General features: G+C 41.5%; 10 protein-coding genes across 10 annotated transcripts; 2 read left to right on the forward strand and 8 right to left on the reverse strand.

The window, feature by feature from the left end:
* Positions 1–150: 150 nt before the first annotated feature.
* Positions 151–2,065, forward strand: SAMD00019534_050120 (hypothetical protein; the record flags this gene model as incomplete). The annotated part of the gene is made up of 2 exons (XM_012899483.1): positions 151–721; positions 810–2,065. 2 exons carry the CDS (start codon positions 151–153, stop codon positions 2,063–2,065), a joined length of 1,827 nt encoding a protein of 608 aa, XP_012754937.1.
* Positions 2,066–2,181: 116 nt separating this feature from the next.
* Positions 2,182–2,969, reverse strand: SAMD00019534_050130 (hypothetical protein; the record flags this gene model as incomplete). The annotated part of the gene is made up of 2 exons (XM_012899484.1): positions 2,182–2,384; positions 2,468–2,969. The coding sequence occupies 2 exons, from the start codon at positions 2,967–2,969 to the stop codon at positions 2,182–2,184; spliced, it is 705 nt and encodes a 234-aa protein (XP_012754938.1).
* An 875-nt stretch (positions 2,970–3,844) lies between these two features.
* On the forward strand, positions 3,845–4,833 carry SAMD00019534_050140 (hypothetical protein; the record flags this gene model as incomplete). Its single annotated transcript, XM_012899485.1, has 3 exons — positions 3,845–3,944; positions 4,206–4,337; positions 4,424–4,833. The coding sequence occupies 3 exons, from the start codon at positions 3,845–3,847 to the stop codon at positions 4,831–4,833; spliced, it is 642 nt and encodes a 213-aa protein (XP_012754939.1).
* A 1,410-nt stretch (positions 4,834–6,243) lies between these two features.
* Positions 6,244–8,267, reverse strand: SAMD00019534_050150 (hypothetical protein; the record flags this gene model as incomplete). Its single annotated transcript, XM_012899486.1, has 8 exons — positions 6,244–6,435; positions 6,496–6,693; positions 6,766–7,036; positions 7,114–7,244; positions 7,301–7,414; positions 7,474–7,772; positions 7,845–8,036; positions 8,114–8,267. 8 exons carry the CDS (start codon positions 8,265–8,267, stop codon positions 6,244–6,246), a joined length of 1,551 nt encoding a protein of 516 aa, XP_012754940.1.
* Positions 8,268–8,764: 497 nt separating this feature from the next.
* SAMD00019534_050160 (hypothetical protein) lies at positions 8,765–9,187 on the reverse strand (the record flags this gene model as incomplete). Its single annotated transcript, XM_012899487.1, has 2 exons — positions 8,765–8,805; positions 8,968–9,187. 2 exons carry the CDS (start codon positions 9,185–9,187, stop codon positions 8,765–8,767), a joined length of 261 nt encoding a protein of 86 aa, XP_012754941.1.
* A 343-nt stretch (positions 9,188–9,530) lies between these two features.
* SAMD00019534_050170 (hypothetical protein) lies at positions 9,531–11,622 on the reverse strand (the record flags this gene model as incomplete). The annotated part of the gene is made up of 5 exons (XM_012899488.1): positions 9,531–9,572; positions 9,663–10,247; positions 10,303–11,012; positions 11,084–11,421; positions 11,480–11,622. The coding sequence occupies 5 exons, from the start codon at positions 11,620–11,622 to the stop codon at positions 9,531–9,533; spliced, it is 1,818 nt and encodes a 605-aa protein (XP_012754942.1).
* A 2,533-nt stretch (positions 11,623–14,155) lies between these two features.
* SAMD00019534_050180 (hypothetical protein) lies at positions 14,156–16,808 on the reverse strand (the record flags this gene model as incomplete). Its single annotated transcript, XM_012899489.1, has 3 exons — positions 14,156–15,872; positions 15,951–16,303; positions 16,386–16,808. 3 exons carry the CDS (start codon positions 16,806–16,808, stop codon positions 14,156–14,158), a joined length of 2,493 nt encoding a protein of 830 aa, XP_012754943.1.
* A 963-nt stretch (positions 16,809–17,771) lies between these two features.
* On the reverse strand, positions 17,772–18,521 carry SAMD00019534_050190 (hypothetical protein; the record flags this gene model as incomplete). Its single annotated transcript, XM_012899490.1, has 2 exons — positions 17,772–17,805; positions 17,941–18,521. The coding sequence occupies 2 exons, from the start codon at positions 18,519–18,521 to the stop codon at positions 17,772–17,774; spliced, it is 615 nt and encodes a 204-aa protein (XP_012754944.1).
* A 349-nt stretch (positions 18,522–18,870) lies between these two features.
* On the reverse strand, positions 18,871–19,728 carry SAMD00019534_050200 (hypothetical protein; the record flags this gene model as incomplete). The annotated part of the gene is made up of 3 exons (XM_012899491.1): positions 18,871–19,054; positions 19,114–19,309; positions 19,377–19,728. 3 exons carry the CDS (start codon positions 19,726–19,728, stop codon positions 18,871–18,873), a joined length of 732 nt encoding a protein of 243 aa, XP_012754945.1.
* Positions 19,729–23,068: 3,340 nt separating this feature from the next.
* Positions 23,069–24,892, reverse strand: SAMD00019534_050210 (hypothetical protein; the record flags this gene model as incomplete). Its single annotated transcript, XM_012899492.1, has 3 exons — positions 23,069–23,933; positions 24,007–24,739; positions 24,826–24,892. 3 exons carry the CDS (start codon positions 24,890–24,892, stop codon positions 23,069–23,071), a joined length of 1,665 nt encoding a protein of 554 aa, XP_012754946.1.
* Positions 24,893–25,179: the final 287 nt, after the last annotated feature.

Here is a 25,179-nt window from a genome sequence, read left to right on the forward strand (position 1 = left end):
TTCAATCTAGATTTATCATTCAATCAATCAAGATAAGATACAAATATATACATATTATAATTGTCAATGGCGAATACAATAGTTATGTTGTTAATATGCAGCATAGTTGTTGTGTATGCTAGTAAACCAAATGATGATGACCTTAATATGATGTCATCAATATGCAAGAACTTCCCTGATCTATGTCCAGGTCAACAGACGCCTCCATTGGCACCGACTTCAACAATGGATCAACAACATCAAACAGATCAGTTCAATGACAATACCCATGCCCATGACCATGATCAACAACGATCATTGATACCAATCATCTTGTTGACAGTGTTGATCATCACATTATGTCTTGTGATTGGAGTACGCTGGTTGTATAACTCAATGCTCAAGTCAGATAGTGAGGCACTGAAAGATCTCGAGTCAATCAAGGATGAAGTGGAACCCAACGACAAGGATTTACTACTAGCCGATATCAAACATCAGCTAGAAGAGAAGAACTTTAATAACTTGGACAAGTTATTGATGGAGTACGAGAAGAAGGAGTATAAAGCTGATGACAATAATGAGATACAGTTGATGGCTGACATCAGATCGATGGTCAGCATATATCGCGAGGCCAACCATCTCCTCGTCCAATACGATCAGTATCGAAAGGGCATCATTACAAACTTTAATGATCAACTTGATGACTATGATCAACTCAGAGCAATGGCACTTCCACACCGAGGTATGTACAAGACAGTTGCTGGCGACCTGGCGAGCAGCACCTTTCCACCCATCCACTCATCACTAATCACTGGTTCAATCAATCATAGAGAGGTTTGGCGATGTATTCTTGGATCAGGACAATGACTTTGAGATGGAAAGGAAGAAGCTGGAGACTGTGGCAGAGATGAAGAAGATGATTCAGGAGAGTGGAGGAGCTGGAGTTGGAGCTGATGATGATAATAATAATAATAACAACAACAACAACAACAACAACAACAACAACAACAACAACAACAACAACAACATCATGGACAATTCATTCCAATACCTTACCAACTTGGCGGACAACAAACAGATTGATCCCAGCAACATGCCGTTGGCACTCGAGCTCTACAATCAAATGAATAGTAATCAGAAGACGTTGTTCCTTGGATTTGTACAGCCTGAGGAGTCATCATCCTCCACCTCCGATCTGATGAGTCTCATACCAAAGGAGGAGCCACTACAAGATGGCGACTACAATGATGATGAGATAGAGTCCATCAACAACAACAACAACAATAATCGAACATCCAAACGATCAAGCAAGAGACTATCAATGTTGGATGTGTTTATGATGATTGAACAAAAGAAGGAGAAGGATAAATGGGAGCGATTCTATTTAAAGATGTGCGAGAAGAATAAGAAAGACGAACAGAGACGAAGGGAGAAGCAACAGGATCGAGAGGAGCGTGAGAGGCAACATCTGAGGGACGCATGCGAGAAGCGTCAACGTGCCTACCAGAAGAAGATGGACGATTATGAGGCTAACCAAAAAACCGCCAAAGATAAGCGCGACAAGATCAATCTCAAGAACAAGGTGGAGCGAGACAATTTCCACTACCGCATCTTGGCCAAGCTCGTGCTGCTCATCTACTGTGCCTTTGCCATATCCCATGCCTACTCGATACTCATTACCCCACTACACAACCTGTCGTACTGCACGCCTATATTCAGTATCATAACGGGTCCGTCAATGGACCCACGTTGCTCCATCCGCGACCTGGGCCCTCTCATCAAGTTGGTCTCCGCGATATGCTTCGTGCTGTTGCTCCCTGGCTGGTGTCCTGCATGTGTTTACCTCGTGCCCGTTGGCTTGGCACTATACTCCTACACCTCAGAGTTCTACAACTTCTTCCTGCAGCACTGTTTGCACATCATAATCACTCTATCGTTGCTCTGCTTCTGGGGACGATTCAGTCAGTCATACCCCAGTCTCCATCACCAACTGGCGTATGACCTGCTCATCCTTGGCTTCGCCTTGTGCTCCTGTTTCCTTTTCCCTCCAATTGGTCTAGGTCTACTAGGTACATATATAAAGTAAAGGTGCTCGACAACGAGTCGATTGATGATCATATTGTATATATATATATCTCGTGTTGTCCAATGGATTTATTCCATCGCTTCGCTTCAATCAATCTAAACTCCATGAATGACCATTTAGGAAATCAATGGATTGTTGTAGTTCTCGATGGTCTTGTGTGTCTTTCCAAACTTGCCCAGCTTCTTCTCGCCTGCCACTCTCTCCACCTCCTTCAACTCGATCGTAACATGTGTGAATGGCTTCCTTCTGATTCCAGTCCTTCCTCTACCCTTAAACTCTATCCTTGGTTGATAATATGATCTTCCTGTCCATATTTGAGCTGTTGATTGATTGAACGATTGAATGAATGATTGTGTTAGTACACATGCCGTGCAATGCATGAAGCTTAGTAGATGTACGTACAAACTACTAAACGATCTGGGTCGAGGTTCTTGTAGAACTCTGCATTGTAACGAGCTGATGTCATTAGACCCTTGAGCTGGTTGGCTGGGCCAATGTTGGCGAATGTGAGTTGGGCAATAGCCTCGCGATAGCTCAGACCAGTCAAGGCCTTGAACAATGGCATCATCTTCCACTGACTGTATGGGAGGTTGCGAAGAGTGGCGATGGCCGTCTTTGGCTTGCCCTTCTCCTCGATCTCCTTTGCCTTTTGTTCCTTGAGCACTGACTGAATCAAACTTGAAGTGTTGACTGTTCCGCTAGTAGTAGTTGTCGTAGTCGTCTTTGTTGCAGCAGCAACATTAGTTGCTGTCTCTGTCTGTGTATCATTGTTGTTGATTGTGGCCTTCTTTGATGCGAATGATCTGCTGTACAGTGAGGTCGTCTGTGATCCAAACAAGCATTGACCAGTGCTCTTTGATGTAATGTACAGTCGACTAGACAGTGTTCGAACCAATTGATTCATCCTTTCTTTATATATATTATGTATGTTATGTCTGATTGACTTGTTGTAAAGTATGTGATGCTTGAAGAGAGAGAAGCGCAAAACACACAAACATTCGTCAACACCACAATCGACTCTGATCAATTTTTTTTTGAAGTCCGAGCAAGGATAACGTTATCCCTTCAAATTGGTCATGATCATAATGCATGACGTCGTTCAATTATTTGTTTAAACGATCATTCACTCTTAGAAATATTGTCAATACAGATCTTTACTCATTATTTGTAACACTCATAAACATAAATATCACAACGCAAACATAATTATTATATTGGTTGTCACATGTGGAGATAAAAAGATAGATATATATCTATCCCATAATCAAATAAACAGTTGATCATCGAATGTCATGATAACCAATCTAGATTAGAAAGTGGTGAGTGGGTGGGAGACAGGCAGTTGGAATGGAAATGGCAAGTGTGGGTAGGTCCTACTATCCATCCATCGATCACAACCACACCCACCCATCACTCACTTCATCATGACCCAAAGGGTTGGATGGATTTTTGAATGCATATTCAATTAAAATTTATGGCTTTGGAGTTGGAGGTGAGTGGGTGTGATTAATGAATTAAGAACAACATAAACAAAAAAGAAATAAAATTAAATTAAAGATCCAAACATTCATCATATCATGGATCATAACCTATCATCTATCTGGTCAGACTGCATCCATCCGGCCCTGCCACATATCTAAAATCACACTCATCACACTCTGTTGTAATAATAATTACTACTACTACTCTCTCTAACAAACAAACACCTTTAAAGGTAAACCCCCTGTTGTATTCTTAATATATATTTACATATATAATCCCCAAATCACATCTATAATAATGTCTGCCTCTGTCAAATGTGGAATCTGTAACAAGACTGCCTACCCATTGGAGTCCATCGTCGCCCTTGAGAAGTCCTACCACAAGGGTTGCTTCAAGTGTATGTCTAGCAAAGCTAAAGAAGAAGAATGAGGAGTGAGAGAGGTGAGGGAGGGAGAGAGGTAGGGATGGAAAGTCGGAATGAGGTTGAGAGGTAGGGAGAGGTTGGTCGATTGATTGAATGGATGTTGAGAGCGGGTGAGAGAGTGATTGAGAGAGAGAGTGAAGGCCTAGAAATACTGGAATGAATGAAAGAAGGAAGGTAGTAAGTTGTTGAACAAATAACCTAATTCTTTGTTAAACCAATCAATCAATTATAAAGGCTCCGTCTGTGCCTGCACCCTCAACGTTAAGAACTTCAAGGGTCTCGATGGCAAGCTTTACTGCGCTGTCCACACCCCAAAGGCCAACGCCACCGCCGTCACTGACTCTGTTGCCATGAAGACTGCCCTCAGTAAGTAACAAACATCAATGTCATATCCATTCACTTATCTAACAACATTGTTACTTCCTATTTTCTTTACATTCATTCTCTCTTAGACGCACCAAAGAAGGTTGCTGAGGGTTTGGGCTCTGCCCAGAAGGGATCTGGTGACAGACCAACAGTCGGTCTCGACTCATTGGCCACCAAGAACGCCTTGAACGCACCAAAGAAGGTCGCCGAGGGTGCCCGTGGTGTCCAGAAGGGATCCGGTGGCAAGCCACAATACACTGTCTTCGGTGCCGCCCCAGGCGCCCAGGCCACCGGCACTCAATACGACCAGGCCCAGTACGGTGAGGAGCAGCAGCACTACGAGCAGCAGGGTGAGGAGCAACACTACGAGCAGCAGGGTGAGGAGCAGCAATACGAGCAGCAATACGAGGAGCAGCAGTACGGTGAGGAGCAGCAGTACGGCGAGGAGCAGCAGTACGGCGAGGAGCAGCAATACGAGGAGCACTACGACCAATAAACGGATCATCTCCCCTGTGTATGATCAAGACCACTAGACCTTCTTTAGGTCATTTAAGTTACATTTGTACTACAATATTATCTCTCTTTGTCTCTTTATTCAACATGTTTGCTCATCTCTTCTTCGAACCACCCAACCTCAACTATCCATCCACCAATTCATTCATTCATTCATTCAATCATGATTCAGTCCAACATACACACCAAAGTTATAATTCGTAAGTATGCTCATTCAAAAGATCATTACAAGACTTGTTCCTTTTGCTAGGTATAATGGATCGTATGTCAAGTTCCATCCAATGGGTCCTCCTCCCCCTTCAGACCTCCATCCAGTTGCCAAGTTCTATTTAAAATACTTTAAGAATACCTTTGCTGGTAATCCTTGGATGGAAGAATCACAAACAAATAGAGGTACCCCAGAGATGAGAAGGGAGATCCTTAATAAGATATATGATGTACCTCTTCAACATATTGACAAGGACTCCAAAGAGTACAATGACTTGATGATAAGTGGAGATTTATGGACCAACTATTTCAATCCCTTTGATTTGACAAAGGAGAGACAATGGAGTAAAGATAATATAGACTTACTCCAATCATTAGATAACCAATCTAATCAACTATTTGAAAAAGTATCAATAACCGATGTCTATTGTAGTTCAATGGCTCATCAGTCAGTAGTAATCGAAGGTTATTCACTCTCAATTATCGATAGTTTAAACATATTCCATTGTATCAATCCACTGATCACTGGCAAACTCGATAATCTATCACATGTTAACGTCAATACCTTGCTGGAGAGAGTCCAACTATTCCTTCCAAGATTTACAAATCACTTGGATCAAGTCTCAATGCTGTGCAAGTACCTATTTGCTCAGTCGTATATTCTTCAAATGAATGGACAAATAACTGAGGATATCATCATGTATCTACACAAGTTACTCATGCCTGAGTGTGACAATATCAACTCTGCCATCCGGAACAAATCAGGGGAATATAGAGGCTGTATGGTCCAAGCTTATCAATACTATAACAGGATCTACCCTGGTCCAAAGGAAGTTCAATCCTTGATGGCAAGATTGATGACAATGATCCATTCTGAGAATATGAGCCAGTCATTACATCCAGTAGTCTTTGCCTTTAAGTTCTACTGCACCTTCCTACAGATACATCCATTCCATGATGGCAATGGCAGGATAGGTAGATTGCTCTTAACATTTCTTTTGAAGCAATCCAGACATTTGACACCTGTTTACCAGAGATTGAATCGATTGGATTACTTTGATATGATTGAACTATTAAGACATGGCAATCCTGATCCATTCCTTCGATCATCTATTCATATAATGGAAAACAATCTCGAAGAAGTATCATACAATATTCAGCAACAAGGTTACTGAGTGAGAGTAGATCACACCATGTTTATGTTGTGTCCAGGATCTTGAGCTAGAGGTGGAGTCGGAGCAGTGATGATTTGGATCTCTACGTTTGGTGGCGTCGAACTACCACTATGGTTGTTGAACTCGTTGGACATACTGTCAGTAGCAAGTGTTGGTGTCTTTTGTCCACCATTATCAATGTCTGTGGTTGATGCTGCTGGTGACTGTAGTTGGAATAGTGTGATATGCTCGGTGCTCCATTCCGATCCAATATAATTAAATACTAGTTGCCAGTGATATGGAGTGATGAACTCATGACTGTTTGGTTCCTCCTCGTACTTGAACCGCAGGGCACCCTCCTGTTCATTGGGTGGAGCAACGATCTGTTTGGACTTTGATTCCAAAAAGAAGAGTATCCTCTCAGCGGGCCAATCCTCCTGTACATTGGCAACTGACAATTCATACACAAAGAAAGAGAGTATCTTGTAGGGATAGATAATGTTAGTATTTGATGATCGGATGGTTGAGTGATGGATGTGATGTATCTATCATACATTTGAGATGTTGGTAGCTAGTTCAGAGAGGTTTTCGTCATTGAATAGACTCTTGAGATATTCACTCTGGTGTAGTAATGAGTATATGAGATGGGGATTGAAGTTGGATCGATATGTAAGTGTGCTGTTGATGATCTGAAGAACTATAAACAAGAAGTCAGAGTGAGTTTGCAGCTCCTCAGATTGTATCAATGCATTCTCCTGAAGTTGTTGCTCCAATTGTTGATCTATTGGACTTCCTTCTTTGGACATATTTGAATTGTTTTGTTTCCTAAATGTGATTGATTGATTAGTCATTGCGAGTATGATTGATGGGCAGCTGTGGCATGAAGTATGTATAGCACTTACAGCTTTAGGTATCGTTTACAAAGTATCTCCAACAACTTTACCATCCTTGATGCCACATATGGATGAATGTTTGTGATGCTTGATGACAGATTGGCCAAGATAGCCAAGCAGTTTGTGTGAAGATATACGTCCTGGTTGTCATTGGTTAGTTGTGTAATTAGCAATTGTGGCAATGATTGAACCTTACCCTTAACTTGGAAAGATTGAACACAATCGACTTGATGAGTATCACCATGAGTAGTCCACCGAGGGAAATATCGAGCAGATGTCTCTCCTTGTACCAGTTGACTTGATGTATTATCTAATGTTGAGGTATGTTAGTATGACATGGATTGAATGAATGAACAGATGAATGCATACCAAAGAGTGGACATTGGCATTGAACAGAGGATCTTGTGTGAGCATCAAGACAACAATGAGTATGAGGTAGACTTGTTGTGGCTTCTCCTCAAAGGAGCTGTACAGAATGTGAAGGCTTGGCATTATCAAGCTATCAATGTCAGTCCTGGACTGAACGTATCGGAAGAAGTTGGGATTCTGCAATAAATAGTATAGGAGGAGAAGGTTCTTCTCCATCGATGGCGATCTGATTATCGTATCATACAACTTGGACATTGATATCGCCAGTGTGTTTGGTGCAAGTGTACCCATATCTGCAACTAACGATTGATTGATTGAGTGAGTGATTGAGCGAGTGTGCAGGGTAGACTGGAACGTCCGATCAGTCTTACAGTCTAGGTCTTGGATGGTATGAATTATATCTCGAAATGGATTGGCTCCGGTGGGCATCAGGTCGATGGAATGGTATTGAATCATTGAGAGCAGTGTGAATAGTGAGAGATCGGATATTGGGTCAGTGGATGAGCCTATTTCTGCTGGGAAGAAGTATCTATATGCGTTCCATGGCAGCAAAAGAAGGTAGGCTAATGATATGATCATACGTTAGTATGGCTGATAGTTTGATTGTGATGAGTTGTATGAATGAATGACGACAGTTTACATGCAGCAGTTCCAATCGAGTTCAACAATCCATTGTTGATGACGTGTGGTCTGTCGTTGTGATGGACGACATTGTTGAGAAGGTTCTTGACGAAAGAGTTCAACATGTCCACTGATACAATGTGATCATATTGCTTGAGTCCAATGCCAATCATGAGATCCAGGAATATATTTGGATGAGGCTCGGGCTGAGTTTGATGTTGTTGTTGTGATGGTGATGGTGATTGATCAGTCCCCGAATCCACATCCCCATCAACCACTGGAGCGTATATTTCAGTTGAGAACAAGAACCAGCAACAGGTTGAGSCAATGCCATGTGAATGTCATAAGAGTATTGACTATGTACATGAACGAATGAGTTAGAGAGAGTTGACCAGTCGGGCGACCAAGGTGAGTTTTACATACGTTGAWTTCAATTGCAAGTGAATGAATGATCACGGCCAGCAAGTCCATTGGAAGTTGGCTGCAACTATTGTCGATGGCGCAGAACTGATGAATGAGGTTGATCGAGCACATGTTCTCCACAAAGTGATGCGTGAATGATTGAATCAGTAAAGTATAGTTGACCAAGTATTGTTGTTGATTGAATAGTTCAAGTTGTGCCTGTGTTTGTGTTTGAGTTTGGATGCCAGTCGATGATCTTAGTTGTTGACTATCGCTGAGTGGCTGTCGTAGTGGCGGCAGTCCTGCCAGCTGTTGATTGAACATTCGTAGTTTATGTATATAATGATAGAGCAATCTAATAAAGTTCTTTGATACAACATTGTTTATCGCTGGGGGATCAAGGGCAGGGCAAGGGCAAGGGTATGTCAGAGAGTGTGTGAGTGTGATGAAGGCCTCTAGCAAGGTACATACCTAGTTCTCGTGATAGTTGTTTGAGTAGATCTGATAGATGCTTGTGATTGGAGCTCTCTGAGAAGTTGAGACTGAGCAATACACTCTCCATGAATGTATCGAGATCCTCTGGCAATGGTTGACTTGATATCAGCAATGCCAACTCATCACTCATTTGATTACTAAAGCCCAACTTCCTTGCAATGCCCTCTGAAGATATCAATGATTGTCCTACACCCATTTCTATCTATCTACCACTACTACTTTATATGTTGTACGTTTAACGAAGTATAATGACAATGAATGAATGAATGACATTCAATGATTCATTCATTGATTGCTGACAAAGCACACACATTGCCACATCGGTGAACTTGCATAAACCATTTCATTTATGGGATAGTTCACCCAATCAAACTGTCAATCACTCCAACCCGGAACCATCCCAAATCAATCAATCATTCAATAAAATATACATGTCATAGCTCCTGTCCAAAGTTGATTACATCAATATACACACGCACCACTGTCCTGGCCTCGACCATAGGGCCGAGGCTTTAATGATTTAACAGTCACTCACCTAATTAGGCGATCGTCTTTAGCTTCTTCTTCTTCTTGTCCCTCTTCTGTAATGAATGAATGGAATGGAGTGATGGTCGTTAGTATAGGAAGTGGATTGACTGACTGACCCGGTACCGGGGCCATGCTACACATACCATGAGTTTCTGATAGTTCTTCTCGGCGTTGAGAAGTTGTTGCTTCTTCTTTCGACTGGTGTCTTGCTTGGAGATCAACATCTTGGCGCTGTAGTATGCCTGTGACTTTAGGGCATTGTTGGCATTGATCTGGTCTCGCAGTTGGGTTTGAAGGTATCGCATCTCGGCACAAATCTCATCATCCTCACGACTCGCTGATGTACTCGTCGCAGTGTAGTCGTCGTAGAGTCCCAGTGCCCTGAGCTCGTGCATGATTCTCGTCTCAAGAGAGGCCTGTACGGTCGGGTTGAAGGCTGAGCTTGGTGCCTCTGTTGGCAGCAGGAGACTCTTGTTGTTTGGGCTCTTGTTGGCCGCTGCAGAGTTTGTTGATACGGCGCCAGACACACTGCTGGCCGCGGTCGACGTCGTCGTCAGAATGTTCTCTTCGATCATACATGATAGCAATCGTATAGAGAGATCGCCCATGTAAAGGTCTGATGACAGTGCGTCACTCGACGCCATGTCCTCCAAATTGTCCGATGAGCTGCTGTGTGGCAGCCTGCTAGGTTGTCGAGGCAAGTGATGCCCACTCTTTGCCAAGCGCTCCTGGTCCTCATTGCCCCAGGCTTCAATGTAGTTGAGACCCAGTGGAGGTATTWACGAATGACTTGGTGTAGAACTCTTCGCCCTTGGGCGTGACCAGCTCCAGGTCCAGCTCATTGAGCGCTCGGAAGTATGACTCCATGGCCGCCCAGAATACGTTGGGTCCAATGTAGTGCACCTTTGGTGTGTCCTCCTCTCGCTTCTTCTTCTTCTGTTGTGAGGCGCTGTGTGACGCTGGTGCGGGTAAGTCCAGATCCAAGTCTTCGTGCTGCTGTGACTTTGAGCCCTTTCTTCTGCCCTTCTTCTTGCCGGCACCTGCTCTCTTGCTTGCGTGTGAGCTGCTGGCCATGCTGTCATCTGACATGGCGCCAGTCTGATCATCAATGTCGTCGCCGGGATCGTCGTTCTCGGTCAATCGCAGCACCTTTGGTGGAGGTGTTGGACGTTTGATCATGTCCCGAGGTGCATTGGTACCATCGCTATCGCTCATCATCTCCTGTGTGTCGCCAGCTGCATGTCCATGAACATCGAGTATGTCGATGTCCTCGTCGTCGTCATGTAGCGGCCTCTTCTTCTTTAGTCGATTGGCATGTAGTGTGTCTGTCTCCTCTGTCAATATCATTGTATTACTGTTACTGTTGATGTTACTGCTCGTTGATGTTGTAGTTGTCGATGTTGATGTTGTAGACATTGATGATGAGGGCATTGTAACATGATGATCGTCCTTTGTATATCCATGCTTCGTGCTGTACTTTCCACGCTGTACCACTGATTGATTGAATGATTGATTGGTCGTGTCAGCCAGACTTCTTCATCAGTCGAGACTCACAATTACTTACTGATTGATTGATTGTGAGCATCGGTAGATAAAGGCTTTAGCCTCTCTAGTGTATCCAATTGATCGGTTATTAGTTGTTTGGTATCGTTTATATATCGTTGTAGTTGGAATGTCTCTTTGATAGCCTGTCGCAGGTCACTCTCCTGTATGAGTTGTGGTGCATTGGGATCATCCTGAGCAGCAGTAGTAACTGGTGCATCCTCTGTATCACTCAATGGCAGCATACTCCTCTGCTGCTCAGTTAATTCTATCTGTGATATCTTTGCAATAGCGCCTGAGCTCCAGTGCTTCAGAGCAGCAGTCGATGGTAGATATAGATAAGGTAGCTGTGGCTCATCACTGTGTATATCATGTTAGTTAGTTGACCTCACCTTGGTAAATAGTGTCGATGACATACTATTCATGTGATGAGTCGCCATCACCTGTCGATCCATTGTCCTTCTTCTTTGGTGGACGACCCACTCCCTTGTGACCTCTTTGTGTCTGCTCCTCAACAGAGTTTAGAGGTCTGGGTTTAGGTGGCCTTCCTCTCTTTGGCATTACGTTTATATATATATATAAGTGTACTTGTTTGTTTACTCTATGACCCAAGTATGTATGATTGATTGTATGTTTGTAGAGATGAAGTAGTTAAAGTTGTATTTGTTGAAGTTGTAGAGATAAAATTGAAAATTTACAAAGAGAGGGAAAGTGGTGCTGGATCAAAGTCCTGGAAAGAAAGCAGAGTGAAGCTGTGATCTTCGAAGATGATAATATTTAGTTTATTGGTGATACCTAGTTGATGAATGATGATCCACTCCACTTGTCGATTTGTTGTGACCTCTGTCACTACCTCCACCTCTATCACTACCGCCACTGACCGAAGAAGTAGTCGTTCTGTATGGTGAAGAGGATGTCCTACGAGGATGTGGCTTGGGATGGAGATTGGTGATCAACTGATGGAACCATCTCTTGACTATGGTGTCACCCTCTTGATTGAGGAAATCGCTAAGTTGTCCATTGTTGAAGCATTCGGGCATCATTGTGAGCAACATCTCTTTGGCCTTGGCATTATCACTGAGTCTCAGGTAACATCGTACTATGTGCTTCAACAACCTACTTGACATATGGTCTGGCAACATTGCTTCAATCATCGCATTCAATGCTTGTAGAAGTTGTTGTAACTTGGTCGTCGTAGCAGCAAAGTGATTCAATCCTTCATCCTCATTCAATATCTTTTGAATGATGAATGTTGCAACTGTATGGTAGGAAAGGAAGTTGGTCAGTAATGTACAACTAAACAGCATTCGAAAGTAACTTACCTGTCTTTGATAGTTCACTTCCATTCTCCATAATCTTCAAACATGAAGGTATGATATCATAGATTGTCTTGATAACATCCTTTATCTCCACTTTGATCAATGAGCTGATGACATTGAGACTTGATAAACGAAGGTATTCAAAGGGTTTGGTCTTGGAGACTGTCYTTGAGGAATGGGAAGGTATACATCACATAGTTGGCTATTATATATCAAAAAAGAAAGTTAGAATACCCAGTGATTGAGTGATGATAGTTCAATACTTACATTTGATAAACAATGTTCGAGTCTCAGTACCAGAGGCAATGAGTTGAAGCAATGTGAGAGTGTTGCTGACACGGTTGGATGCTCGGGCTTTCAACTTGGGATTGGGTGATTGAACATATCTATAGATGTTGAGTATCTCTTGAAGGAGTGCAGACATGACAGCTGGTGTACCCCATAATAGAATATGTAGGTTTGGTATTGAATCCTTCCTCCTCACCAACTCGTTGAGTGTGTCTTCACGTCTGTCAGGTTCAAGCAGATCTAGAACTAGTTGATTGTTTGATCTCTCGGCTACCTTATAATTGTTGTTATTATTGTGATTGTTTCTATTTTGTCTAACTTGTCGATGTTCAATATAGGTTTGAGGTGTATGGGTAGGCTGTTGTTGAGATGTTGTCGAGGTTGTCGAGGTTGTCGAGGTTGTTGTAGATGTTGTTGAAGTGTCAGGAGTCACCTGGATATGAGAACTATCATCTTTGTCAAAAGATATGAAAAGGTTGATGTTCACATTTGGATCAATATATCTTTTATCATAGTTTGGATAGATCTTTGAGGTGTTTTCGACGTTGGTATCTGTTGGATAGTTAAACTTGTTCGGTATTGTGGATATTGTTGTTGGTAGTACATTGGACTGTTGATAGTCTTTATAAGAGTGATCATTCTTTTGTTGTTGTTCTATTTGTTGTTGCTGTTGTGATTGTTGTAATAATAAGAATGGAGGTGTCTCTACTGACACCTGTTGTTTGTTCTGTTTCATCGAAGTGATATTTGGTAGATAATTCCACTCTCCAATATCAGGTGATTGTGTATATATATGTGATGGTAATCTTTGTTGTTGTTGATGTTGTTGCTGCTGTAAGTCATTCATATATTCATTATTGTTATTGTTAATGTTTGGACTAATAATATTACTTCTAATGTTACTTCTACTAATAAATGTATTGTTATTATTATTCATTTCTATTTTTGAATAAAATAAATATAAGTATATTTAAAAATATGTTTTAAATACATGTTACCCTTTTATTGATTCATGTATAACATATAATAATAAATAAGTATAATATAATATTGGAAAATATAAAGTTGAGAAATATAATGATGATGATGATGTTGTTAACATGTCATTGAAGAACTAGTTTGAATGTATATTCTTCACACTCTATCACATGTGAATCTAATGAACTAATATATCATAAAAGGGAAATCATTACTATAAATGGTAATAAATTTCTAAAGACCCACATGTCACTAGGTCCATCCAAGTAATGATGATGGGTTTGGTTGTTCATTGCATTCATGCTCACCCCCTCTAAAATTCATAAGTCATTGTCCGTCATCCAACCCAAAAAGGAATCGTTTTGACCAACCAGATTCATTCGAAGAGGTTGTTGTTTGATTCAAACACACATTCATTCATTCATTCATTCATCAACATTGTTATTGTCAACTACAAGTTATAACTACATCTTTAAATAATAATAATGTTAAGGTTATCACAACAACTCTTACTTGAGAGGTGACTTGGTAAAGTACTGTGACAGACGGAATCTTGCAACCTTCTTGGCCGCTGTCTGAAGTTGTGGTGGTTGTTGAGGAGTAGTTGTTGTAGATGATGTCGTAGAAGAAGGAGTAGCGGAAGTATTAGCAGTAGTTGTAGTAGTAATAGTCGGTGTGGTTGTAGATGTTGCAGTTGTTGTGGTTGTTGGTTTCTTGGACAATTCAATCTGATGCTTTAACTTCTCAATCCAAGCTGTTTGCTCTGCTTGTGATGCAGCCTTGAATAGATACTTCTTCTTGGCCGTCACAATGTGGAACGACTTGTTTTCTGTAGTCGACGGTCCGGTGCTGGGTTGTGTCTGTGATGTTCCAGCACTATCCTTTCCAGGCTTGACTCGTTTGATTGTGAAGTAACTGCCACCACTATTCTTCTCAACCTCTTTGACCTCTGTGATATCTTGTAGAGATATCTTGATGCTTGACTCATCATCCTTATCGGCGGTAGTTGATGATGTCGTTGTTGTGTGGCTCGATTGATGTGGTGGCAATGATGGTGATTCCTTCTTTACAATGGCCACAAAGGATTCTGGTGTCAATGTGCACCAGTGTGTATCATATCTGCGCAAGAACTTGGACTGCTTGTCGAGTGATCCTTCGTATATCACATCACCATGCTGTTGGGGTTGAGGTTGTAGAGGAGATTGTTGTTGCTGTTGTGGTTGTTGTGGCGCCTTTGGGGCGGTACTTGCACTGGCAGCTGTCCAAGCAGTCGGGACACTCTTTGGTCGTGGAGAAGATGACTTCACTGCAAGCATTGTCTTTGGTGACAATATCAATGTAGGAATGTTGGGCGTTGGAGTGGCAGTTGTATCAGTCTCAGTAGTGCCAGCACCTCCAGCCGTGTTGCAATCTGATTGAATCACCACTGGTGCACTGCTTGTTGCGTTGGATGTCTGCTCCATCTTGCTCGAAAGCAAAGTGATGAGAAGTTGATGTACATCCTTGATCTCCCCCGACTTGATAAATGGTTGACTGAGGAGCACATCTCCATCATGGACCTTATCCTGCGCCTTTAGGAATGAACAATTGAGATTGACAATCGACTGCATCAACTCAATTCGTTGCAAGGTTGTTCGGTGATGTGAATTTGTATCCAATGGAGCCGATATCTTCTGGCCGCCCAAGGAGTAGATCACTTGCTTGCCATCCTCTGATGTTCCACAGGGCAATGGAAGCAATGCCAGTGTGTCCAATACCAACTTGCTCCTCACCGGATCAGAAGTGATAACCTGAGCCAGTTGTGTGATCGATATAATGTCTGTGAGTGTGCTCGATGCCTCCTGCACTCTCTGGTCCAGTGAGTCGAGCTGCGCGTTATCCAAGGTGATGAATACTGATGCTGCCGCAGCTGCCACAGCAGCAGCCGTCGATGCCGACGACACTGAGGAGCTCCTTCTCGTGTGCTCATGTATATTCTCCACAGTCTCATTGGCAATGGTCGATACGAACTCACTAAAGTTGCCATTGCCCTTGTACCTGTCGATAAAGTCTGAACTGGGCAGTAGACCTGGCGATGTCTTCTGGACCGACTTCAAAGCCTTTAGAATTGACACAATAGTATTGGCATCACTCTTTCTTCCTGACGTGCTACTCTCCTCCTTTGCCAACAATTGTTTCAAAAACTCCAACACTACATCAGTCTTCTCGACGCCACATAGTCCAACGCTGAGTTTAGTGATCAATGAGTGTTAGACATATTGGACTAGACTGATCTGGCTTGTAACCATCAAACAATTTACTTACAGTTCAATCTGAGAGTATTTGGAAGCATGATCGTTGGAGATTGATTGGAAGAGGTCATCGAGTATTGGATGGAGGACAAATGGATATTTGAAGGCGATGTGACGGAGCATGGACGAGTATAAACTGGCAAGTGATTGTTGTCCAAGACATGATCTCATCTGAACAACATATGGTACAATGAGATGTGGACTCTGCTTTGATATCTCGACCAAAATAGCAAGGACACTTGCTCTTGCTTCCAATGTCTTTTCAAAGCATCCAATCAACAATGTCAAATTGCTTTCAAAGTCCTTATGATTGTGCTGATACAGTCCACACAAGATGGAGAGATAGTTTGGATAGTCCTCAGAGTACTGTTTGATTGATCGATGAATGAGTGTGGGTGTGGAATGTAAGTATGGGATCATTCCAGTGTGTCAGAATCAAACCACATACCTTGAATAGATCATTGGCAAATGGTGCCAATATACGTGATTGGTTCACGGATAATGAGGAGAGCGTGGAGAAGACGATGGATTGAAGTTGTTCGGTGTGTCGACCAATGGATAGTAGGCGGGGCACGGAGAGGAGGTTTGGATTAGCAGGGAACAGGAAACATATTGTTCCAAGCAGTGTGAAGATGGCTTGATCCAATGTATCGGTAGTCTTTAGTTTGAGTAAATGTTCAATACAGTCATAGTATTGAGTGAGTGATTGTGTATTTGTTGTTGACAACAACTCATCAGTATTCTCTTTGATCAAATCACACAACATATTTGATAATGCCAATGTTGACTTCTCTGTATCATTGTCTCCATCTCCATCTCCATCTCCATCATTATTATTCTTTGCTTCGGATAATGTTTGTAATAATATCATTACAACATTGTTTGACTTTAATGATGCTGCACTATTTGTATCTGTATGTCTTGTATTATATAATGACACCAAGTCATCAATATCATTTATAATTGTTGTCATTGTATTATTATCTGTTTGTGTGTATATATGTATTACAAGGTGATGAGTAACATTAAAGAAAGGTTGTTGAACAAGTGGTCATCATTGCACAATGACATGCATGACCTTCAGCCTCAGTGACCAACCCACACTCCCAACACTTCTCGGCAGCCCAACAAGTCGTCTTTGCAGACATGGGGTGAATCTATGGTTTTCAAAAGAAACCTGTTGATGAAAAAAAAGACGTTGTTGGGCTGTGTGGCGGTATTTGATTGAATTCCGAATCAATGATACAACAAATATCCAATCACAAGTTCAAATATTTGAATGTTGATTGAACATGAAGTAAGGTGGTGGAATGTATGTCAATGGAATTTATTCATTGAGGCAACGGACAGAAGAGTGATGGTACGTATGATGATGATGGGTGTCGCGGAGAGAGATGAATACAATCCATGTCCTACTGGCACCACAACCACGTGCTTGACAGCCAGGAGTCAATAACTTGATCGATTGAATGATAGAGTTATTGCTAGGAGTGTAGTTGGCACCCATCATCATTGAGGAAGTGATTGGATGGAGAGGAAAGGGAAGGGAGAGGGAGGATGGGGAGGGAATGATCGGACGGGATAACTCATTGCGTGAACTGATGAACATCGATGATTTGGATGATGCTCCAGTCCACACCACGGTGCTCTTGCGTCGATTCGCAATATTTGAGTGCTTGTGTATCCTGTCTGTTGGCTGACAGACCGGACAACAACACCTGATTGATTGATCAGTGTGTACTGAGGGAGGGGCAACACGTAGGATGTGTTTGCTGCATGCATGAAGTGATGACATCGCTTTCTTGCTTGTTTGCTTGCTTGCTTGCCATTTGGTTTACAATTCATACAGACACTTGTTGCCATAGCTTCTGTTTGTCTTTAATGAATCCGAGTGCAAAGTGTACTGAATAGGACCGCGATACTCCAACACTCTCTTTAGCGAATGTCTGTGTGGCTTTGAGTTGGTAAGTCTGGCATGATGACACTTCAAAACAACAACATACCCTATATCCTTTGCAGCCTTCTCATCCTGCCCATGCTTTGTCCAAAGGGTGATCTTGTCGCCAGCCTTTCTAGAGCTGAACACAACACCACATACCTCGTCACTGTAATCGAATGTCTCTCCAATGCAAGCCATCACAGTCTGTAGCCATTGGTTGTCCATGGCGGTCCTGTCACGTGTGGCAATGGACCATTTTCCACCACGCTTATTGGCCTCATGCTCCCACTTTGGCTCAATGTCCTCTTTGAACAGGTGGAAGCTGCTGCCCTGCTTGATCGTGCTGATTGGTGGGAGATTGTTGAACACGCACCAAAAGTCCTCCACCGTATCAAAGCTGATTATCTTCTTCAAGGCATCTGCCCAATCATCCTGTGATGTCTTCTGACTCCTATGATCAAACCACAATGACCATCTATGTTGTAAAGGATGTTTGATCATATTTGTATCGAATTCCTTTTGTTCTTGTTCCTGTCCTTGTTCTTGTTCATTGTTGTTGTCAATGTTGTCATTGTTGTTGTTGTTGTCATCAGATATTGATGATGTTGTTGTAGATGTTGTTGTAGTAGTAGTGTTGATGTTCATTGTGTTTCAACTATCTCAAAGTGTAAATAAGTATGTATATGTATGTGTCACAATCAATGTTGTTGTTGTTATTTAGAATGAGTTGTATTATATGAATACTATTATTATTATTATTATTACGTGTGTCGATGGTGTAAGTAGATACTCATGAATGAAAGTTGGGCCACCTTTACAAAGTGTGATCTTGTTGACAACGTTTCAACACTTAAAAGTGGGAAAGAGAGGAAAAATGAAGAAATAGAGTGAACTTCATCAATGACAAAGGTTATCTTTACAAGCTATTGTCTATATTTAATTAATAATAATAACAATATTGTGATCATGGTAGAGATAGAACAATACAATCAATCTACTTGTCACGTCCGAATAATATCTTGCGTTGTTCAGCGGTGAATGCTGTTCTCTGTGCAGTGAGCTCATCATCATACTTCTTGTAAGTTTGGACAGCTGGCAACTGAGCAATTCTGTTGTGATACTCATATAACTTGGGATAGTCTTGCTCAGTGATATCAGGTAGTGTATTGATGAATTTGCTGGATTGATGTATATGTTAGGTTTGATTGATTGATGGTCTGATTGAATGATCACATACCTCCATGGATAGATTGCAATGTCTGCAATTGTTAACTCATCTCCAGCAACATAGGCATGCTTGATGAGTTGACGCTCAAGAACATGGAACAATCTTCTCACCTCATTGTAATGTCTCTTGATTGGATACTCATACTTGACCTCAGCATACTTTGAATAATGAGTGTACTGTCCCAAGTTTGGTCCAAGTGATGCCACTATATATTGAGAACGGACATATTAGTATATCGATCAATCAAACTAACAATGATCAATCATACATACTCTGGAAGAATACCCAACCCAAGACTTCATAATGCTCTTGTGTATGTGTTGTTTCATTTGGAAGGTATTTGCCATTGGCGTAGGTCTTGGCCAAATAGATCAAGATGTTTCCACTCTCGAATAGGACAATAGGACTCTTACCCTCTGGCACATTTGGATCAACGATGGCAGGTATCTTGCTGTTTGGATTGATCTTGATGAAATCATCCTTGAACTGATCACCATTGGCAATATTCACCTTTATAGATTCATAAGGAAGTTCTAGTAACTCAAGTAATATGAACACCTTGGCAACATTAGGTGTATTTAGTGAGTATAACTTGATTGGCTTTAGTGTTGATGTTGAGATCATTGTTGTTATAATATTATAATTGTATGTATGATTGATTGTATTATTAATTGGATGTTTGATTGATATTCATTGTATGACTTTAAATAGTTTATCATTTTTTATTCATTCAATATAGATCAATCAATCAAGTAAGGTCTGAATCTTATACTATCGAAGGAATGATCAAGCTTCCAGATTCCAACAATGGGGGAGTCTTGCCCACAAACAATGTTCTACCCTTTGCCAAACGCCACACACGTTCTCTCTTAGAACGATGTTTGAGAACACTTGCCGATCTAATAAAGTAATAATGACTAGTCACTTTGAAACATCATCAATCTTTTATAAACCTAATTACTCGGAAGTTCAATATACCATTCAATTAAAAATTAAAATTATATTACCTTATTTGTATTTTAGTTCTTTAGTAATTAATTCACTTCACTTTTTTATTATTATTATTTTTCCTTTCTCTATCTTCTTGAATTACTTCTAATTGAGAATGATGATAAGAGGATTGTTTAGACCTCCTCCCCAAGGAATAACATACGAAAATGGAAGATATATATTTCATTCATTGAGGTCTACATTAAAACAATTCTATCCTCCTTTGTCTTATTATTCCACCAAGCATACTCCCCAATTATTAAAAAAGTCATTCTCTACAAGTGGAATGATCGCTCCAGATATGAGTGATCTATACTATTGGATTGATCCACTCAGATTGAAACAAGGTAACAAACTACTCCAGTGTATACAGAAAGGAAAATACTTCATACTTTATGGAACTCGATCATCTGGAAAGACAACCCTTGTGAGTTTGACTTTGTGGAATTTTTAACATCAGCAGGTAATCATCTCAACTCCAAGATAATTCTATTCATTTATGAGTTTGATAAGTTAAAGAATATGGGTGACAAAGATACAATTGATGGTGTTCTAGATAAGTTAAGAATTATTCGAGACAATGACAATAGTTTCGTAAAAATTATTGTTGTCTCTGGTCCTTTCAACATTCTCTAATTTACAAATAATATAAGACGTGGATCACCTTTCAACTTATATAATTCAATCAAAAGTCCTAATTTCGATCAAGAGTATGTGACAGAACTATTCAAAATGTTCCAAGAAGATTCCAAAGTAACCTTGGACCCAAGAATTGTTGAGGACATTTACAATAGAACTGAAGGACATACTGGGTTGGTCTGCTTACATTGAAGGAATATAGATGATCGTATAAAATCAGGGGAGACACTATCTTACCAAAAATGGAATGATACAATTGTTCCATCTATGACCAATGCAATGAAACAATATTCCACAACCTATAGAGTTCTACAATTACTAATTGATCCAGACCATTCTCAAAGATCATTATTCTTGGAGTTAACAAAAAGACTCTTACGTTCCAACTCAATCAAACCAAAGTATAACATGGAGATAGATTCACTGAATGTTCTGGTCTCAGAAGGCTTGGCAAATATTAATCATGATTGTTATCTAAAAGATGTCACATACTCCATCAAAAACCCAGCAATTCATCATTTAATTCTAGACAACGTAGTTTATTACAATCTTGGACATCAATATCCACAAGTCACCCTCCCCTTCAAAGACCATTCCATTGATACTCACAAATTGATAACAAATATTGCAAGATGACTAGACATTTTCAAAGGTCACCAACAACATAGTGAAAGATATTATCATTTTGAGTTCTACACAATGATTAAACAATGGTCTGCAGGTGTCTCATGTGTATCTCTATGTACTAATATCAATGCTCCTATACCTGGTAACTACAAATACTCAAAGAAGAGATGTGATATTGTGTTGGAAAGGAAGGAAGAAGGATACAAACCTTGGAGGTGTTGCATTGAACTTGTGGCCCATGTCACATCAGCTGAAGTCACAGAGCATGTATCCAAAATATCAGACTTCCTCAAGATAGATTCCAAGGTTGATGAAGCTATTATTCTAAATATCACAACTGACCCGTTGCAATTTGGAATGAGGTCTCATAATCAAAACATTAACTTGGTCCACTTGATTATCAATGACGACCACACAGGTTCAGTGCACGATATTGTGGGTTGTTGACACTGTTTTTTGCAAACTCGATACATAGATTTTGCAATTTCACTGTCGATTGTTCAGTCAATCATTTGATTGACCGAACTATTCAAACTATCTGTCAATCACTCTATCACTCTCTTCCTATTACTTATAATAATAATATTAATAAAATGGAATATTATCAACAAGAAATTAATAACCTGGATGATATAACTAGACAGTTGTATATATTGTCTACAAAAGTAATTAATAATACTACATATAAACATATCAAGAGTAAACTTAATATTTGTATACAATCATTTGACAAGAATGTCAGTATTTATAGCCTTCACCATTTTGTAGAAATATTAATCAATCTACTAAACATTAATAACAAACCAAACTTTAAATATCTTTTAAATGATGTAAGTATTCAATCAAATAATAATATAAATTCTAATATTGAATTTAATTAATAATAATTAATCTAGGTTGTTTTGGTTGATAGGATAATCAATTCACTTGATATTGATTATTATTATGATGATTCAGATGAGAAGAATAGATTGTTGTTCTTCTGTCTGTTTATCTTGGTCAAACATAATGTGTTATCAGAGTCTTTGGTAACATGCCGACTACCTAAATCATCAATTGCCAATCAATTCGAGACATGTCTAAAGATGAAGGATAAACAAAGTCTGGATAACTTTATACTGGAATGCAATCCATATCTTGAACAAGATGTTGAGTATATGGTTCAACCAGAAGGTGACAATGATTATGAAGATTACTTTATCAATGATGAAGATATCTTTGGTTGTAAAGATCATGTAGAAGATGAACTTTACTGTGAAGAATATTACTACGACGGCTACAACAACGTAGACAACAACGAAGACGATGGCAACTATCAAGACCACGACAACCATGAAGATGATGACAACTATGAAGACGTTGACCACTATCAGGACGACGACGACAACTATGAGGACGATGCCAACTATGAAGACGATGACAACTATGAAGACGATGACAACAACATAGAATATGATCAATACGCCGGAGTAAAAGAAAAATATTCTAATGACATATGGTCAATAATCAATCAATAAATCAATCAACAAGATAACATTTGTTTATCGATACATGCTGTTGTATTGAAACATCCTTTGGTTGCTCGCCAATATGCATGATGGGAGAGAAAGAGAGAGAGGAGGTAAGCTTATAGTTTGGCAACTAGACCGTGACTATTTGAAGAATCTCGCGAGTGACTGGGACGACGACGCATTGGACAGTCTGATAGTCAGTGCTGCTGAGGCAGCTGAAGACTCTCGTAGTTGGGATAGTAGACGTACTGACGCACCAGCTGCTCAATGCTCTCGGGACGAGCAATAGTGGCCACGCCCTCTTCAAATGCCTTCTCAATGACGGCAACGGCGATGCGGATGGAGATGTCTCTGATTCCAGAGAGGCCAGGGTAGATCTTGTTGGTGATCACCTCGGCGTCGTCAACGCACGAGGCCAACGCCTTGGAGGCGGCAATGATCATGGAGTCTGTGACCTTGGTGGCGTGGCATACGACCGCGCCCAGACCGAGGCCGGGGAAGATGTACATATTGTTGCCTTGGCCAGGCACCAATCTCACGCCGTTCAGCTCGACTGGGGCGAATGGGGAGCCCGAGGCAAAGATGCAGCGGCCCTTGGACCATGTGTAGGCCTGCTCGGCGGTGCACTCAGCGTTGGAAGTTGGGTTGGACAGCGAGAAGATGATGGGCTTCTCGACGTGGCTGGACACCTCCTCGATGATGTCCTGTGTGAATGAGCGACCGATGCCAGAGAGACCAATCAGGGCGGTGGGCTTGACGTCGCGGACGACCTCAAGCAGGGTCTTGAGCTGGGTGGTGTAGTCAGTGCGTGCATAAGCCTTCTTGTGCTCGGCAAGCTCGTCACCACGATTGGTTGTGATCAATCCCTTGCTGTCGACGAACCAGAAACGCTTCCTGGCCTCCTCCTCTGTCAGTCCCTGCTCGAGGAACAATGACATAATACAATCGGCCACACCAATACCTGCGCTACCAGCTCCAAAGAACACCAATCTATGATCTCTCAGTGGGATCTGCACTGCGCGCACAGCATTGATGAATCCAGACAAGATCACAGAGCCAGTTCTAAGATTGAGCGAGTGATCAAGGGAGTATTAGTGTCGTCTGGTCGCTCAATTAATCAATCAATCAAACATACCCTTGGATATCATCGTTGAAACAGAGGAACCTGTTCCTGTAAATGTCGAGAAGGTTGAAGCAGTGGTCGTTGCTGATGTCCTCGAATTGGACCAAGACCTTTGGCCACTTGTTGTAGACGGCCACCATGAACTCCTCAATGATGGCGTAGTACTCTTGGTCGGGAACACGTGAGTGCTTCTCGCCCAGATAGAACTTGTCCTCCAGGTACTTCTTTGTGTTGACGCCAGCGTCGATGATCACTGGCAGTGTGCGGGCGGGGTTGAATCCAGCGCCTGCGACATACAGTTGGAGCTTTCCAACTGGGATGCCCATGCCATTGGTGCCCAAGTCGCCCAGACCCAGGATTCGGGAGCCGTCACTGATGACGATGATGTCGACCTCGGGGTTGGGCCAATTGTCCAGGATGTCGCGGATCTGGCCGCGGTCCTGTGTGGAGAAGTACATGCCTTGGGCAAAACGGAACTCGTTGCCAAACTTCTGGCAAGCCTCGCCCACTGTTGGAGTGTAGACGATTGGCATCATCAGCTCGAGGTTGTTCACCAAGAGATAGAAGAACAATGTCTCATTGCGGTCGCGCAGACAGTTGAGGAAGACGTACTGCTCCAAAGTTGTCTGGAATGAGTGGAACTGTGACAAAGCACGCTCGGCCTGGTCCTGGATGGTCTCCTGGCGTGGTGGCAATAGTCCTCTCAGTCCAAACTTCTGGCGCTCCTCTGGTGAGAATGCAGTTCCTGGTTTGATTTATGTGTGTGCGGTGTGTGTGAGTGGGGTTGATTGATTGAATGATGGGGCTCGATCAGTCGATAACTTGACTTACCTTTGTTGGTGTAGGATGATCTCAGAATACTGCTTCCCTTGCTACACAGTATGTTGTTGGTGTTCATTGTGTGTTTATATAACTGTGGGATTTATGTGATTGTTCGGTATTATGAATTTAAAGTTGATGGGTTGTGGCTGGATTGATTCAAAGATAAGATGAATGAAACTCGGCAAAATAACAAAATGAAGATGATGATGATTGCAATTGACTAGGTATCGTATCACTCGAGTGTGTATGTTGTTGTTGCCAGGCTAACTTGTGTCGTGCTTCTGAYYYRCTCTGGTCGTTGGTTGTGATTGATTGGTATGAGTGAGTGTGTATGAGTGAAGGGTGGGCTTGGAAAGGGTCCTT

The sequence above is a fragment of the Acytostelium subglobosum genome, assembly GCF_000787575.1.
Source record: "Acytostelium subglobosum LB1 DNA, scaffold: scaffold9, whole genome shotgun sequence".
In the NCBI taxonomy this organism is placed as follows: Eukaryota; Evosea; class Eumycetozoa; order Acytosteliales; family Acytosteliaceae; genus Acytostelium; species Acytostelium subglobosum.